The following is a 17,050-nucleotide window of genomic DNA, read 5'->3' on the forward strand; positions in this document are numbered from 1 at the left end:
TTCTTGCAGGCTCAGAGCAAGTGGAACCACTTGGCATATAGGATGTTGGATCTCTGGGGAGTTGGCGAACCTGGATCCAGGTTATGCTGATCTGAAAGGGAATGAGCATGGGGGAGGGGAGAGGTATTTGGGATCTACAAAACCCTTCATGCCTTCTTCCGGCTCCTCTTTTCCTGTAGTTTTTTTTTATCCCTCCCACTCTGCACTGCAACAGAGACATGTTAGGTGGGCCACAACCTTTCCCAGTTTTGTACCTTCCAAGAGTTGCCAACCCTAATTCTATGCAGTCTGTGTCCAGGAGGTGAGTGTATATGAGGGGAGGGAGGGCTTCCCAGCATGCAAAGTACTGGCTAGGTCATACCATTGTTGGAAAATTGCTTATTGAACTATTTATTTATTTTCATGTTGTTTTAATGTCGCTTTTCTTTCCACTTGAAGTCCACATGGCAGTCTGAAACTCTGTAGAGAAAGAAAAAGAGTTGGTTTTTATACCCCGCAGTTCATGGTAAGGAGTCTCAAAGCAGCTTCCAAACGCCTTCTCTTCCACTCCCCACAACAGGCCCTTTGTCAGTTAGGTGGGGCTGGAAGAGTTCAGAGAGAACCGTGGCTGGACCAAGGTCACTCAGCAAGCTTTGTGTGGTCGAGCGGGAAAACAAATCCAGTTCACCAGATTTGAGCCTGCTGCTCTTAACCACTATGGTGTTCAAAGGTCCAAAAAAAACATTTGCACACTTAAATACACTTAAAATGGTAAAACAATTGCCTAGATCATTTCATTGCAGGGATCAGCAGAAAAGTGCAGAATGTATCATTCCCCCTATTGCTATACCTATAAGTGTATTTAAAAGCTTGAAAAAACCCCCAGAGCAGTAGCAGGTGGAGGAAACAGGAGCTGTGGGGACTGAGGTAAGGAAATAGGTACCAGAGAAGGCATGGCCTGAAAAAAGGCACATCTTCCTATCCACAAAGCACCCGAAGGCACTCTTAGTTATGATTTCCCTACCCATTGCCTGCCTCTGAATAGCAGCTCTAAAAGTTTGGCAGTGCCAGGCCCTCCCATGCTTAGGTGGGATCTGCCACAAGAACCATATGCACCCTTTGCCCTGCCAAGTGTTTCCCTGTTTACTTACTCTGGTACAAGGCAGCGTTGGTCACGAGCAGCATGACAGCAGCCAAGGCACCTCTAAGGATGTCCAGAAGGAGAATCAGCCAACTGGATGCTGAGGGTGAAATGGAGGGGAAACATCATTATTCAGCCTAGTAACTTCTCCAAGGCCTCAGCCACACATTTTCCAACCAGACAATCACAGGTTGGCAGAGGCGGCAGGCCATGCATATAAGACAGTGTTTCTCAACTTTCCTAATGCCGTGACCCTTTAGTACAGTTCCTCATGTTGTGGTGACCCTAACATTTATCCATTTTACAGATGGGGAACACTGATGCAGAGAGTCTTAGGCGACCCCTGTGAAAGGGTTGTTCGACCCCCAAAGGGGTCCCGACCCACAGGTTGAGAACCGCTGATATAGGACATTCTGCATGTAACATAAAAGGCAGTCAAGTCACAGCCAACTTATGGTGACCCCATGGGATTTTCAGGGCAAGAGAGGAAGGTGGTTTACCATTGCCTACCTCTGAATAGCAACCTATACTTCCTTGTCGGTCTCCCATCCAAGTACTAAACTGCTGAGAGCCAATGTGGTGTAGTTGGACTCTAATCTAATGAACCTGGTTTGTTTCTCCAGACTCTTATCAGTTGGACAGGATTTGTTTCCCAACTCCTACACATGAAGCCTGCTGAGGGATCTTGGGCCAGTCGCAATTCTCTCTCAGTTCTCTCAGCAAAAGCAGAGGCAGGGGGACAGAAGGAAATTGTAAGTTGTCTTAATACTCCTTGGATTCATGATAATAATATAAGGGGAATCTTATACTTTTAGACTCCAGTTTTTTTAGGCATTTACATTTTTATTGGTTTATATTGATATGTGTTGGTTTTGTGATTGTATTTCTAACGTATATGAATGTACTACTGTCTTCATTGGGGAAGGGCAGGATATAAATCAAATAAACTAAACTAAATATATTTGACAACAGTCAGAGTGGTGTGAAATACATTCTTAGAAAGGAGATTGCATATGTGATCATGAACTGAGTTGTCGGAGAACGTTACAAGCAAGGCAGTTTTCAGTAAAGCTACTATGAAATTGCATGAAGATAAAAAGTGTGTGTGATGGAAATTCTATAACTTTAAAGAGATTAACCATAGAGTCTGAGATCTCGGACGCCCCCTCAAGAGTCTGGGATCTTGGACGCCTGGTGTGGACATTGGAATGTCCCATTCTTTTCCATCAGTGCCAGATTTAGAAGAAAAGAGGCCCTAGGGCTAGGCTATTCCACTTGTGAGGCTCCTCCCAATCCCCCCATCCTCATGACTAGAAGAACATGGGGGTCCACAAAGTAGGATCACAAAATAGGGTCCACTTCAGTGTAGTCCAGGAAGGACAAAATCAATACAGAAATCAATTAAGACAAGGAAAATCACTGAAGGATTGTTTAGAGACTGCAGAGCGTTATGACAGCATGTGTGTAAGAAAGGTCTATGACAGTGTCAAAAATATTATATGCCTCGGCTGGAGGCCCTTTTGATTTTGAGGCCCTGGGCTTCAGCTGCCAAGCTTATAGGTAAATCCAACACTGGTTGGCAGTGCCAGGGCCCCACGCTACCCCTCCCCATTCCTTAGTGGGGGTCTACCACCAGAAGCAGGTCTTCCAGATTCCTCAGGGTTTTTCTACCCTGTCTGCTATTGCTCTGGTTTGGGGTTAGAAGAGAATCTTCTCAGGAGGTCATTCTAGATGTTCTCAGGAGGACCCTGAGTGGTGGGAGCTTGTTTCCAGGGTGCCTCACAGGGAACCCCTTCTGCGATATTGGCAAGCTTCTCTTACGCTTGTAGAAGGCAGTCCCGGCCTCAAGCAGGATAATAGCAGCCAGTATATCTCCAAGGACGTTCAAATGGCCTTCTTCAGTTTGGGATCCTGTGGATGAAAAGGAGGGAAAATATCGTTATTCAGACCAGCAGCAGCAGCAGAAACGTTTCTGGCAGAAACTGTAAAACCTTACTAGGGCCAAATAAGAGCCACATCTTGGGGTAAGATTGACATTAGAATGACCCATCCACTTCTACTACACATTAGACCATCCTGACCGACTTCATTCCTTTTGGACAAAGGACCATCTAGTTTAGACCAGAATATTTATTCATCATGGAAGTTCACTTGGGGGTGCTCAATGGTGGTTGGACTATATTTTATAGAGCTCTGGTTGAGCAGGGGTGTGGTTTGGCTTTGAAAGGGCAGAAGAGAAATGCAGACACACACACACACCCCACCTGCCAAGCAAGACTGGAATGGCTCCCCGAGCAAGAAACTGAGCCCGTTCACCTGTTGGACAGATGCTAGAATAATAGAATCACAGAGCTGGAAGAGACCACAAGGGCCATCCAGTCCAACCCCCTGCCATACAGGAGCATACAGTCAAAGCACTCCTGACATATGTTCATCCAGCCTCTGTTTAAAAACCTCCAAAGAAGGAGACTCCACCATTCCGAGGCAGTGGATTCCACTGTCGAACAGCCCTGACAGACAGAAAGCTCTTCCTAATGTTTAGGTGGAATCTCTTTTCCTGCACCTTGAGTCCTAGTCTCTGGGGCAGCAGAAAACAAGCTTGCTCCCTCTTCAACATGACATTCCTTCAAATATGTAAACATAGCTATCATGTTCTCCCTTAACCTCTGCTTCTCCAGACTAAACATCCCCAGCACCCTCTCTTCATAGGGCATGGATTCCAGACCTTTGACCATTTTGGTTGACCTCCTCTGGACACATTCCAGCTTGTCAATATCCTTCAAGCTACTCTGTGTCTATAAAGGGTGGTCAAGTCACTACAGATGTATGGTGACCTCACAGGATTTTCAGGGCAACAGAAGCGAATGGTTTGTCAACGCCTGCCTCTGAATAGAAACCCTGGACTTCCTTTTAATGGTCTCCCACCCACGGACTGAAAGGTTGGTTGGCAGTGCCAAGGGCCCTGTGCCACCCTCAGAGTCCTCAGTGGGGATCTACCTCCAGAATGAAGCATAGATTTTGCCCCACCAAAGCTCTTCCTGCTTACTTACTCTTGTAAAAGACGACCTTGGTCATTAACAGAATGAGAGAAATCAGGATATCTAGAAGAATGTCGAGAATGGGAATCAGAATGTTGGACGCTGTGGATGAAATGGAAAACATTGTTATTTAGCCTAGCAGTCACACTCCAAGACCTCAGATTTTCCAACCAATCTCAGATTGGTGGAGAAGAAGAGTTTGGATGTATATGCCACCTTTCTCTCCTGTAAGGAGCCTCAAGGCAGCTTACAAACCAGAGGTGGGATCCAGCAGGTTCTCACAGGTTCCCGAGAGTAGGTTACTAATTATTTGTGTGTGCCGAGAGGGGGTTACTAATTGGTGATTTTGCCACGTGATTTTTGCCTTAGTTACACCCCTCCTCTCAGCAGTAGCGCACAGAACTTGAAGCAGTCTAGCAGGAGGTGCACTGATGTGCGTGGCAGCTGTGACTGCGTGCATTCGTTTCCCGCTCAAGGACCAGCACAGTGGGAATTTAGGAATCCTTCAACTTCTTGTTACTGCAAAGAACTTTGCACCTCCTCTGAGGAACCGGCTATGGCCTAGATAAGGTGTATGTATCTGAGGTAGTCTAAGTATATTGTTTTTCATTTGAAAATCTGAGTGCTACATGTTGTATGTCTTCACTGTATTTTTGTTTTGCCCCTTTTCTCCTACTTTTTACAATCTAGCCACGCTTTCCCTTTTTTTTTAAAAAAAATTCTTTTATAATAAACCTTTTTTATTGAGACTTTTTTTGGCTTCCCTGAATACAGACCTTTTCTCTGGGATTCTTCTCTGGGATGTCTCCCTATGAGTTAAACAGCATGGATGCTACCTTAGTTTGATATAATTGTTTAGGGTTTTTCTATCCTGTCATTTTGCTATTGCTCTATTACTAGGCCAGAAGGGTACCTTCTCAGCAGGTGAATCTAGATGCTCTCAGGAGGGCTCTGAGTGGCAGTAACTGGTCACCAGGGTACTTTCCAGGAAAACCCTGCTGAGACCCACAAATATGAGGACCCCAGATCCCTTCGGCCTCAGCAGGAATTGGCATGAGCCCTCTAGAACTGCAGGGTAGGAGATCCCCCCCCCCTCCTATCCAGTAATCTGCCCCCCTCTGCTGAAACAATATTTTGAGAGGGGAGCTCAGCATCAGAAACAGGTGGGGCAAAACATGGATGTTTCTTAGCCACCCGTGGAGAAGAATGTAGACCCCCCCACCCACGCATCCCCCCACCCCCGCGGTAAGACTGGACTGGCTCCCTGGGCCAGAGACTGAGCCCCTTCACATAGGCTCCTTCCGCACATGCAGAATGATGCACTTTCAATTTATTTTCAATGCACTTTGCAGCCAGATTTACTGTGCGGAATAGCAAAGTCCACTTGCAAACAATTGTGAAAGTGGATTGAAAGTGCATTATTCTGCATGTGTGGAAGGGGCCATATTTAACTACTCCTTGTGTGTAAAGCACAATCAAGTCACAGCTGACTTAATGGAGGCACCGTGGGATTTGCAGGACAAGAGGTTGTCAAGATCTGGTTGTTCTTGCCATTCCTTCAGGGGAGGCCAGGAGAATGTGGCAATTACTGTTCCTGTCTGAGTGTTATCCTTGCTTTGAGCTTGAGGGGGTGTGTGTATGGGGGGGAAGTGTTGCTTTGCAGATGGGTGCAAGCTTACTGAACTGCCTTTCACAGGGGAAGCTGGGTGCAGAGGGCTAACTATGTCAGTACAGACCTTGGGATGGGAGCAAGCCGCTACTGGTTGAAGAGATGTGGTGAAATGTTGCATAGTAATCGGGTGCTAGAGGGAATGTAATCGCTAATTTGGTGGAGCTCGGTGGGAAAGCTCTAATCTCGGCAATGATTTCCTGATGTGTGACTCCAATCAACAAATCTATTCTGTTTTTAACTGTGTGTGATTATTGGGAGAACATGACAGAGAGGAAGGTGGTTTGCCATTGTCTGATCTTGAAGAGCAACCCGGGACTGCCTTGGTGGTCTCCCATCCAAGTACTAAAAGGTTGGCAGCGCCAGGGGCCCTGTGCCGCCCACATAATCCCCAGTGGAGACCTAACGCCAGAACGACACCTTGACTTTGACCCGCCAAGGCTTCCAGTGCGTACTTACTCTCATAGAAGGTGACCTTGGTCACTACCAGCATGACAGCAACCACAATATCTCTAATCAAATCCAGAAAGGGAATCAGGTTGTTGGATGCTGAAATGGAGAGAAAAATATCATTCTTCGGCCTAGAAGCAGCTCTCCAAGAAAGGCACGTTGGACGTTCTGTTGGTAACAACACACCCCACGCAGAATTCCTGCTCCCCATCCAGCAAACATTGGCCCTTGATCCACGCCTCCCCAAGCCCCACCCCTGGCCTCAGTGCTTGTAAAATGACCAGTGCTGGACATTCTTCCCCAGGCTCCTTTACAAAGACCTGTACAAGCAACTGGTCAGAACCCCCTAAGCAACCAATCTACTGGGAGATGCTGTTACAAACTGTGATATTGCTGGGGAGGGAGGCTTTTCTCCCCTCTTATTGGGCTAAAGAAGAGCAACGAAGAGAATCTGGGATCTTGGACAACTGGACTGCCTTGGTGGTCTCCCGTCCAAGTATGAGAGCCATCATGGTGTGGTGGTTAAGGTGGGCTCTAATCTGGAGAACCTAGTTTGATTCCCTACGACTCCACATGAGCAGCGGACTCTTGTCTAGTGAAATTGATTTGTTTTCCTGACCCTACACATGCTGGTTTTCCTGACCCTACACATGCTGGGTGACTTTGAGCTAGTCTCAGTTCTCTCAGAACACTCTCAGTCCCACCTACCTCACAAGGGTGGGATCCAAAAATTTTAGTAACAGGTTCCCATGGTGGTGGGATTCAAACTATGACGTAGCGCCAATGGGGCTGGGCCGGGCACGACGGGGGCATGGCCTGGCATTCCTGGACGGGGCTGTGGCAAGGACGCAGCTGCTGCGCCAGTCCTTGGGCGGGAAACGAATGCGCGCAGGCTGCCACGCACGCCGGTGCACCTCCTGCTAGACTGCTTCCAGTTCTGCGCGCTACTGCTGAGAGGAGGGGCGTAACTAAGGCAAAAATCACGTGGCAAAATCACCAATTAGTAACCCCCTTTCGGCACACACAAATAATTAGTAACCTACTCTCGGGAACCTGTGAGAACCTGCTGGATCCCACCTCTGGGGGGACCGTTGTGGGGAGAGGAAGAGAAAGGAGTTTGTAAGCCACTTTGAGACTCCTTAAAGATAGAGAAAAGCAGGGTATAAATCCAAACATCTCTTCTCTCATACCTCCACATGAGTGGAAGACTCTAGTCTGGAGAACCGAGTTTAATTTCTCACTTTTCCATGTGAGTGATAGACTACTCCTGGTGACCTTGGTCTAGTCAGTTCTCTCAGAGAAGTCTCTCAGCTCCACAAGTTGTCTGTTGTGGGGAGAGGAAGGGAAAGGCTTTTGTAAGCCACTTTGAGACTCCTTACAGGTAGAGAAAAGTGAGGTAGAAATCCAAACTCTTCATCTCTTCTTCCTCCACATGAGTGGCAGACTCTAGCCTGGAGAACTGGGTTTGATTCCCTACTGCTCCACAAGAGCAGCAGACTCTTATCTGGTGAACTGGATTTCCTTCCCTGTTTCTCCACATGACATGAACATAAGAACGCCCACTGGGTGACCTTGAGTTAGACATAGTTCTCCCTGAACTCTCTCAGCCCCACCTACCTCACCAGGTGTTGGCTGAGGGGAGAGGGAGAGAAGGAGTGTGTAAGCACCCTTGAGTCTCCTTACAGAAGAGAAAGGCAGGGTATAAATCAAACCTCTTCTTCTTCCACTAAAAGGTTGGCAGTGTTTGGGGCCTTGTGTCACCCCCCACAGTCCTCAGTGGGGATCTATGCAAGAGTCTCAGACATGCACTTTGCCTTCCCAAGGCTTCCCCGTGTACTTACGATTATAAGAGGCCTCCTTGGCCTCTAACAGAATGAAAGTAGCCACGAAACCTTTAAGAATGTGCAGCATGAAGATCAGCCAGTCAGATGCTGAGGATGAAATGAAGGGAAAATACTGTTATTCCGCCTAATACTGCAATAGCTACCACAGGGCTCTGGCATCACTTGGCAGCTTGTCTCTCGTTGGACACCCAGGTTAAGCCATCTTTGATATTTATAGTGTTTTAAAAGGTTATTAATTTATATTGTGTAATTCAATTTTTTTTAATGGAAGGATACGATGGAAGATAAAAAACATTCCAATACTGTCTAAGGCTTAGATTCAGATCTTATCTGTACCATGTGCTCTGCGTATACACTCACTGCATTCCTCATTATAAAAAACACAATAAATTAGAGAACCACATGAGAAATGGGAACTGTCTTCTTGGTATACCAGCTGCAGAGGTAAATTTTGCCAAAGCTGTTCACATCTTGTGGCTCTCAAACCTTTGAACTTTATTCTATGTGGCTCTTATGTTAAGCAAGTTTGGCCACTCCATACCCTGTTGTTGGCCCTCTTGGACAACTGGTAGCCCACTAGGTGAGACAGGATGCTGGACTAGATGGACCACTGGTCTTATCCTGCAGAGCAGTGGGGTCTTCTTATGTTCCTATGCAACTGATGATGTTTGTGATCTGGACATCAGTCATAGAATCAGAGTTGGGAGAGACCACAAAGGCCATCAAGTCCAACCCCCCGTCGCTCTTTAAAAACCTCCAAAGAAGGAGACTCCACCACCCTGTGAGGCAGCACATTCCACTGTCCAACAGCCCTTACTGCAGACCTGGGCATTATATGGCCCGCGGGCCACATCCGGCCTGCCAGATGACCCTGACTGGCCCCCCTGCCGTGCTTGGGAGCGAGGCGTCTTTGAAAGCCCCGCAGAAGCCGGTTGCCTTGGCTGCTGGCTTCTGCGGGGCTTTCAAAAGCGCCTCGCCCCCCTGCCTTTTGGCCCGGCCCTCCACAATATTTTCTGTTTCTTATGCGGCCCATGGAAAAAAGAATTGCCCACCCCTGCCTTACTGTCAGGAAGCTCTTCCTAATGTTTAGGTGGAATCTCCTTCCTGGGCTTTGAACCCGCCACTCCTTGTCCTAATCCCTGGAGCAGCAGCAAACAAGCTCGCTCCCTCCTCAACGTGACATCCCTTCAACTATTTCCCTTCGAAGTCATCATTTAGTAGCCACTCCAGACCCGACCTGGAGGATGGCAACCGCACCCCTTTGCTTTCCTGCCCAGCGTTAATCAAGATTTCCCCGGCTAATTCCCATCTCATTGCGCAGCCAGCCTGCCCCGTTTAGCCTTGCTGGCCCCAAATATATAGTGTAGTTAACCCTGCAGGGTCGTCGCTAAGGAATAGGCGAGACGCGGAGGAGGTTTCATCTGGCGGAGAGCGTCAGCAACAGGAAGCGCGGGATTTCGTGATCCTGACAACTCTCTCCTGTGCTGGTCTCTCGCACCTTTTATTAGGGTTTCCTTGTGGGCGTGTAAAGGAGGTGGGTAGGGAGATGAGCGGGAGACCGGGAGACCTGGAGATCATCATGTGATGCATGATCTCACCTGGCTGCTACGTGCGGAGAGGAGCATCAGCGTCTGGGTCTAATCCTCACCTGGGGGCAGGGGCCCATTGTCCCTTTGTCTGAGACACCTAGTGACTGTGAGCCAGATAGTTCATGACCCGTGACTCATAGGGGGATGAGGAGTGGGGGTGCGGTGCGACCAGAAGGCCGTAGGTCCGCTGGTGTGCCAACGTTCTACCACGGTGCTGCTGGGTCAGCAGTGCATTACTACAATATAGGGCCGGGCGGACCGCTCTCCTCGTCCCGGCCGCCTGGCTCCGACCCGTCCCTGCCCCTCCCTCCAGCCCAATTGGGCTCCCTGCAGCTACTCACCGAACCAGCAATTCAGCAAGTGGACGACCACCAGCACCACCACGCCCGGCCGGCGCAGATCCATCCCTGCCGCCGCCGCCGGCTCCGGCCTCGGCCTGCGCACGCTGCAACCCCCCGGCAGCCGGTCTCGCGGGCGCACCGAGGAGAAGTCCGGACGGAGCGGCCGCCGGGATTGGCCGGAGGGGCGGGTTTCTCCCTCCGCTGGGAGAGAGCGCGCGCGGAGTGACCCCTGGTCTCGCCCCCAGGCCGATCCGGAACCGGCAAACGAAAAGTGCCACGCGCGGGGGCGCTGCATTTGGGGAGGGGGGCCCAGGCTTGCATTGGCATTTGCCACTTGCATTGGGCTCCTCCTGGGGGAGGGGCGCGCATTGGACCTGGGCCTGCCTGGCCGCTTCTTTCTTTCTCACATGACTAGAACCAGGGGGTGCTGGGGGGAAGAATTAGGACTCATAAAAGGAAACATTTCTTCGTGCAACGTGTGACTGGTGTTTGGGATATGCTGCCACAGGTGGTGGTGATGGCCACTCACCTGGATAGCTTTCAAAGGGGCTTGCACAGATGTATGGAGGAGAAGTTTGTAATGTACTGTTTTATGAGTTTGTAATGTACTGTCTGTTAATATTAGTTTTTTTATTTCAAGATCCAGTGTGCTATAGCTAATATCTATACAGTTCTTGGTAGATGTATCATCTTTTTCTGTTTTGTTTGTGTTAGGTTCTGGTGACCTTGGTCTAGTAATCAATAATAATAATCAATAATAATCAACAATCAGTAATAATCAATAAGTTGGACTCTGGATTGGAGTCTTTATTGATATGTCAGCAGTTACCCAAGCAGCAAGAAGCCACATCTAAAGACCCTGGCTCTTTGCAGACATTTTTATTCCTTTCGATTTCCCGCCCAACACCCCCCCCCCCAATTTTCCTACAGATTAATAGAACAACAAAGTTGTGGAGAGCATTAACACGTATAGAGCCTATTTATTTGTTTGTTTGTTTAATTGTTTGTTTGTTTGTTTATTTATTTATTTAATTGTTTGGTTGATCTATTGTGCTCTACTTATATATCTATGTTGTTCACCGCCCTGAGCCCTCTGGAGGAGGTCAGTATAGAAGCTTAATTAGCAACAAACACAACAACAATAATAATACACCAGACATCACCGTGATCAAGGACAAGAAAGTGACCATCATCGACATAGCAGTCCCCGGTGACAGCAGGGTCATTGAAAAAGAACACGAGAAGGTCACTAGATACCATGATTTGAAAATCAAGCTTCAGCGTCTATGGCACAAACCAGCTGAGGTCGTCCCAGTGGTAATCGGCATGCTGGGCGCCATTCCAAAAACACTAGAAACATCTTCGAATTGACACAATTAACATCTGTCAAATTCAGAAGGCAGCCCTGCTGGGATCCGCACGAATTCTACGCCGACACATTACAACTTCCTAGGCCTCTGGGTGAGGCTCAAATTGTAATGAAGGCCAACAACCAGCTAAAGATCTGGCAGCTGTGAAATCTACAATAATAATGATTATTATATAATAATAATGATTATACATATACTCCACTTGCTTGAAGTGACATCATTGCTAGGGAAATTGAAGTCAACCCCGCAGGGTCGTCGCTAAGGAATAGGCGAGACGCGGAGGAGGTTTCATCTGGCGGAGAGCGTCAGCAACAGGAAGCGCGGGATTTCGTGATCCTGACAACTCTCCCCTGTGCTGGTCTCTCGCACCTTTTATTAGGGTTTCCTTGTGCGTGTGTAAAGGAGGTGGGTAGGGCGGTGAGCGGGGAGACGGAGACCTGGGAGATCATCATGTGATGCATGATCTCACCTGGCTGCCTACGTCTTGAGGAGAGAACATCAGCGTCTGGGCCTAATCCTCACCTGGGGCAGATCATTGTCCCTTTGTCTGGGGCAGCCGGTGACTGAAGCCAGACAGTTCATGACCCATTGACTCATAGGGGGATGATGAGGTGGAGTGCGGTCTGACCAAGAAGGCCGTGGAGTCCGTTAGGCGTCCCAACGTTCTACTGCGGTGCTGCTGGGTCAGCAGTGCATTACTACATCTCCTCCTTTTACATTTTAGAAGGGGCGAAATGCTAAGGGGTGATTTAAAGGGGCGGCTTGTCTCCTCCGCCCGTCTGGTCAAGCTGACCGAGCTGCTTGTGTAACATTAGAACTTGGATTTCGCGGGGTAAAAGAAATTAGAGGGAGCTTCTTACACTTTACAGGCAATATTAGACACACATTGAGCGAAACAAGATCCGATATGAGGGCACACAATTAAACCAATGCAGAGCTGCACAATAGCACTCAACCATCCTCCCGGCAGCCAGCTCCAGAGGGGCTGACCACCAATGGGGAGCAAACATCATATTTCAGATTAGATACAACTTCTTGCAGCTCACGTACTTTCATATGAATCAATTGGGAATTATCGGAAAGATTAAAACAACACATATTATGTACATTCTCACAACCTTGGTGATGTAATAACAATAAGTAATCAATAAGCGACACGATTGTCTAGAATTAGTTTGTGAAGTTCCTGCTGCTTTCGGAGGCCAGAGCATCAGAGCAATGGAGGTAGAGTTGATGGACCGCTTGGGAGGCACAGGCCAGCCCGACCAATAGTCTTAGTGTTACATGGAAACAAGTCCGAGGACTCCCACAAAGGGACGCAGGAAACATACTCACGCCTTGGCTAGAGCAGCTGCGTCCTCCAGCAAAGGGTCGAGGAGAGGAGGCGGCACGGTGCTTGGGCTCCCGAGGTGAAGCCTGATGCAAAACAATGGTGAGACGGCAGTAGAGAGTCGGCAGGCAGATAGGCGGGAATGCAACAACAGCAAATACAATAACTTCTAAAATTAAGGCATGCAGTAACTTCAATAATCAGTCGGTCATAGTACTCAACAATTCCCTTGGAGGTCGGCTCCAATGGGCATAAAGGGAGCAAGGCATCAGACATTCGCGTTGGCAACAATATATACAAGACATGCATGTTTGTAGATAGAAGCGACATCATATAAATGAAAACAATAAACATAAGCTAAACGGTACATAGGCTAGAATGTAAGGAAGGAGAAGGCAACCCGTGGTTTGCATAATTGTCCATGCATGGCTCTTGCTGTTTGACTACCAATACTACAAGAAGCGATGGCGTTAGAGTCCATGGGTTTCTCTCAAGGCGTAGGGAGAGCTACTGATAGTCTTTAGCATTGCAGGTTCAGTGACTCTCACGAGCAAGGTTGTGAGAGAAGGCGTGTTCCAACAATTATTCAAAGCGGCTGAAAACAGGCGGGAGAGTTCCAAGGGTTAATCTATCAGGAATGTTCCTGGCTGCAATTCCAAGTTTCAGCCAGAAGCGACGAAGAGGGAGAGAGAATGGCGGCTGTAGATGAGGGAGCAGCGACACACAGCGTCAACCTTTGAGCCATAGCTGGCCCAGGCTGCCATTCCCTGGGGGGGGGGGCGAGGGTTCTGCGATCTCCGTGGAAGAGATGGGTGTACTGGTTCCAGAGAGGTCCCTCCCATCTTGGCCCCAGGCTGGGGTGATCGGGCTCTCTCAACAGAGGCTGGCGGGGTCGGATCCTCCAGGGAGGCCCGTTCCATCTCCGGGATGGGGCTGGCCCGGCATGGCGAAGCTGGACCTCCTGTATAGAAGAGAGAAAAACAAAGCGGCAGCTTTTCCCAGAGGTTTCGCGTGCTGGCTGAGTTAGTTCTTATAGATGACAATGGAAAGCCCGAGGCCTGAGTGGGGGGGGGCGGGCAATTTTGATAGAGAATAGAGAGAAGAGTACTTTGGATATGGTCTGCTGGGATGAGACCTTGATTGGGTCAATAGGGAACTACTCCCCTTTCTTTCGTTGTTTTGGCCAAGCTTTTCTTAGGTGCAGTTGGCCCATTCCGACAACGATCACTTGCAACATAAAGAAGTACACAAGGCAGCGTTTAATTGCCGAAGGCTAGGGAGAAGGGAGAGGTCACAACCAGATTGACAGCTTAAACAATTCACAATTATAGTCATATCGTAATATAGCATTCATAGGAAAGATTTAGAGAAAGATGCAAAGAAAACAGTTCCTGGGCTTGAGGTTTTGATCACCACGAGCAATTTGAGAGGGTTTGCAAGGAAAGCCTTTTGTCAGATCCCAGATCTAGAGGTGGGGTCGTCAGCCCATGAGAGAAGAGAGGGTGTGCAGAAAAGAAGGCTGAGGGAAGGGTTTGGAAGTCAGCTCTACCTTCCTCCTGTAAAGGAGACTTTGGCGGTTTGAGCACAAGCTTCCTACCTGCGGAAAAAAGGTTCTCAAGGAGAGGTTTGAAGAAGAGTTTTGAAGAGTTTAAACTAAGATGGAGGCTGACTTGAAGCAGGTCCCATCGGTATCCTAGAAACATACGAGGCTGTGTCCCGTTTAAAGAAGCGAGATATGCTGTAATGAAGCGAAGCCTTTCAAGGCATTGGCACACACATAATCAGAAGGGAGAAAAACTTTAATTGAAGCACAAGAGCATAGCTTAGAAGCAATGGAAAAATCCCTCTTATGAGGGGAAAACTTTAGGGGTCTCTTGAAAGGGGGCAAGACATACAGAACATACATAGGCATACAGAGGCACATATAAAGTAGCTTGAGGAGGATTGCGACTCTGATTTGAGATCTTGCTCTCTCCTGAGGTACTGACGATTTTGCTGCCACTGGGAGCTTTGAGCTTAGGGCTTTGCACAGGCTCAGAGGCTATGAGATCTGGTTTGAACCTTACAGCTGGGAGAGGGGCCAAGGGGCTTCTTCTTCCCGCGAGGGACTTTTGGCTTCAAGGCCATTGTCACGAGAGCATCTTCCCCTTTCCATGCCTCATTGTCCTGTAGATTGGCTATGGGGCATTCTGAGGAAGGAGTTCAAAGCGGCAGTCCCTCTTCCGTCAGCATTTCTTTCTGTTGCAATTCAGTGACTGTGGACTCTGCAGAGATTTTGAAATCGCGTGCCATTCTGGGGCACTGGTGGAGGCATGGTGACTTTGGAAGTAGAAGGGGTTAGCAGAGCAGGAAGTATAGGCGTGAGGGGGGGAGCAAGCTGGCAAGACCAGCCCAATGGTCTCCCGTGGGGATGGGATCACTATACTGAGTTGGGGAGCAGCCGAAGATCTCATGGGGAGCTCGGGGAAGGGTTTGAGGTCGCGGATCTTGGTTCCGGGCTGGGGAGATGCCGAGGCGCTGGCCTCCCAGCCGGGCATTAGGGAGCCCGGTCTTGGAGCTTTCCTGGGGGTCTTAAGCCCTCTGGGGAGGAGACCCTCCCTCCGTCAGGGTTGTAGGCCCCGCCCGGGCAGCCTACAATTCCTCGAGGAAATGTCCTGGCTTGCAGGTGAGAGACACTTCGTCTGGGGGCTGTCTCATGGCAGCGGAGAGGCGGCGGCTAGAAGGCTGGCTTGATAGGCGAAAGACCCGATATCCTGGCAAGCTTTGAGCATGTCGGCCAGCTTCGGGAGTTCCTTCCTAGGCCTGTGATCGCTTCTGCGGCACTCAGGCGGGAAATCTCCTTGGCAAAGGCGCTTAAAGGAGTTAGCCCTGGGCCTCCTTTCGTTGTCAACCTGCCTCTTGAGGGCCTCCTGGAGCCTGTTCACAAACTCTGCATAGGGCTCTTGAGGCTTCTGCCGGTGCTAGAAAAAAACTTTGGGTTGGCTGTGTCGGTATTGGGGACTTTCAAAGCGCCTTGTAGAGCATTCAGAAGCGACCGTAGGGTGGCCACCGGCAGGCGACTTGTGCATTGGAGACTAGCGAAAGCAGCCATAAAGCTGCTGATGGTGAAGCGCCCGCCAGAAGGCGGACTGCCCTGCTAAAGCATTGCTGGTGAGGAACTTCGCTCTCCCAGATCACAAATTGTGCAGGGCTCAGGAGCATCGCGAAGGTGGTTTTCCAGTCGTCCGGAACCATTAGGTGATTCCTCGCATGATTGCCTCCAGCATGCCTCTCCGCGTAGGGGCTAGTGATTCCCTCGTCTCGCGCTCACGCTGCTTGAGGAGACTCCAGTGAGGATGTTATAGTTTAAAAGGGCGGTACTTTCGACAACCAGCCCGAATGGCGCCACCCTCCCCTCAGTATCTGTAGAAATGGGCCGGCTGCACAATGCAAGAATATCGGCATCGTCTTCCGTCAGGGGTTTCTTCTTTCTTCTGCAGATGGTAAAGCTATCGTTCTGCGAGGAGTTTTGAAACCAGCGCCATTCACGATGGCGTAATGGAGGTCACAGTGGCTTCGGGAAAAATGAAGGCGAACAAGGGGAGGCGACTGAGCAGCCGGAGAGTTTGAAATGAAGGCGAAGGAGCAAGGGGCAGAAGGAGGACAGGCGTCCAATTTAGTGGATAGAGAAAATTCGGGGTTGAAATTGAAGGTGAAAGATCGAAGGGGAGGCTGACCTACAGCAAGGGAGCCATAGGTCTGCAGGCTGATGGCGACATAACATTGTCTCCACGTCAGCAGCAGTGACATCGGTAGCCTTGAGGAGGCTCTGTCTTGAAGCGAAGTGCGCCCGATGTTTTCCCAGTCCTTAAGATTCAATGTCCCCCCCTCTGGGTACCATGAACACTGAGCTTCAATCTCCTCAACCAATTTAGCGCAGCTCCCTTCTCTTCACGGGGACCCTGCCGCATTTATTCGCGCTTTCAGTTAAGATCAGCGTGATGCTTGTCATAAGCCCTGCTTTTGCAAGCTCCCATACTCACCGGTGTTCCGTCCGGACGAGAGTGTCCTAGGGCCCAGCGATGTCTCTGGATCGCCGATCCAGAAGGGACGAAGGCGATACCGAAGCGGTGGTCCCTGGATGCGCCCGATCCAGCGGACCGGTATGTGACCCCTTCCCAGGCGGCCGGTGGAAGAGCAGGGTGGAGGTTAGAGGATTCCTGGGTTTCGGCACCAGCTTGAAGTCAACCCCGCAGGGTCGTGCAGCTAAGGAGGAATGGCGAGGCGGAGGAGGTTTCATCTGGCCGGAGGCGTCAGCAA

General features: G+C 49.4%; 2 protein-coding genes across 32 annotated transcripts in view; both read right to left on the reverse strand.

Moving 5' to 3' along the window:
- LOC125428587 (zinc finger protein 883-like) overlaps window positions 1-17,050 on the reverse strand; it is a 1,608,225-nt gene that overhangs the window by 243,533 nt on the left and 1,347,642 nt on the right. The gene's annotated exons all lie outside the window — the stretch shown is intronic.
- On the reverse strand, window positions 367-10,425 carry LOC125428817. 2 transcript variants are annotated; one of them, XM_048489493.1, is made up of 7 exons: window positions 10,052-10,417; window positions 8,119-8,208; window positions 6,287-6,376; window positions 4,171-4,260; window positions 2,942-3,031; window positions 1,131-1,220; window positions 367-459 (listed from the first exon to the last, which is right to left on the reverse strand). In XM_048489493.1, the coding sequence occupies exons 1-7, from the start codon at window positions 10,389-10,391 to the stop codon at window positions 401-403; spliced, it is 849 nt and encodes a 282-aa protein (XP_048345450.1). In that variant the 5' UTR covers window positions 10,392-10,417; the 3' UTR covers window positions 367-400. The 2 variants fall into 2 exon arrangements, with proteins under 2 accessions (XP_048345450.1, XP_048345451.1); XM_048489494.1 differs by lacking the exon at window positions 1,131-1,220 and having other exon boundaries at window positions 10,052-10,425.

Source organism: Sphaerodactylus townsendi, linkage group LG03 (genome assembly GCF_021028975.2).
Source record: "Sphaerodactylus townsendi isolate TG3544 linkage group LG03, MPM_Stown_v2.3, whole genome shotgun sequence".
Lineage (NCBI taxonomy): Eukaryota > Metazoa > Chordata > Lepidosauria > Squamata > Sphaerodactylidae > Sphaerodactylus > Sphaerodactylus townsendi.

Excerpts from the sequence above, each read along its gene's own strand:
- LOC125428817 (XM_048489493.1), bottom strand. The coding sequence starts at position 10,391 with ATGCAAGTGGCAAATGCCAATGCAAGCCTGGGCCCCCCTCCCCAAATG. Across the intron at positions 1,221-2,941 it reads CGGGACTGCCTTCTACAAGC|CATCCAGTTGGCTGATTCTC; the intron begins GTAAGAGAAGCT and ends TTTCACCCTCAG. Across the intron at positions 460-1,130 it reads CAACGCTGCCTTGTACCAGA|AGTTTCAGACTGCCATGTGG; the intron begins GTAAGTAAACAG and ends CTTTCTCTACAG.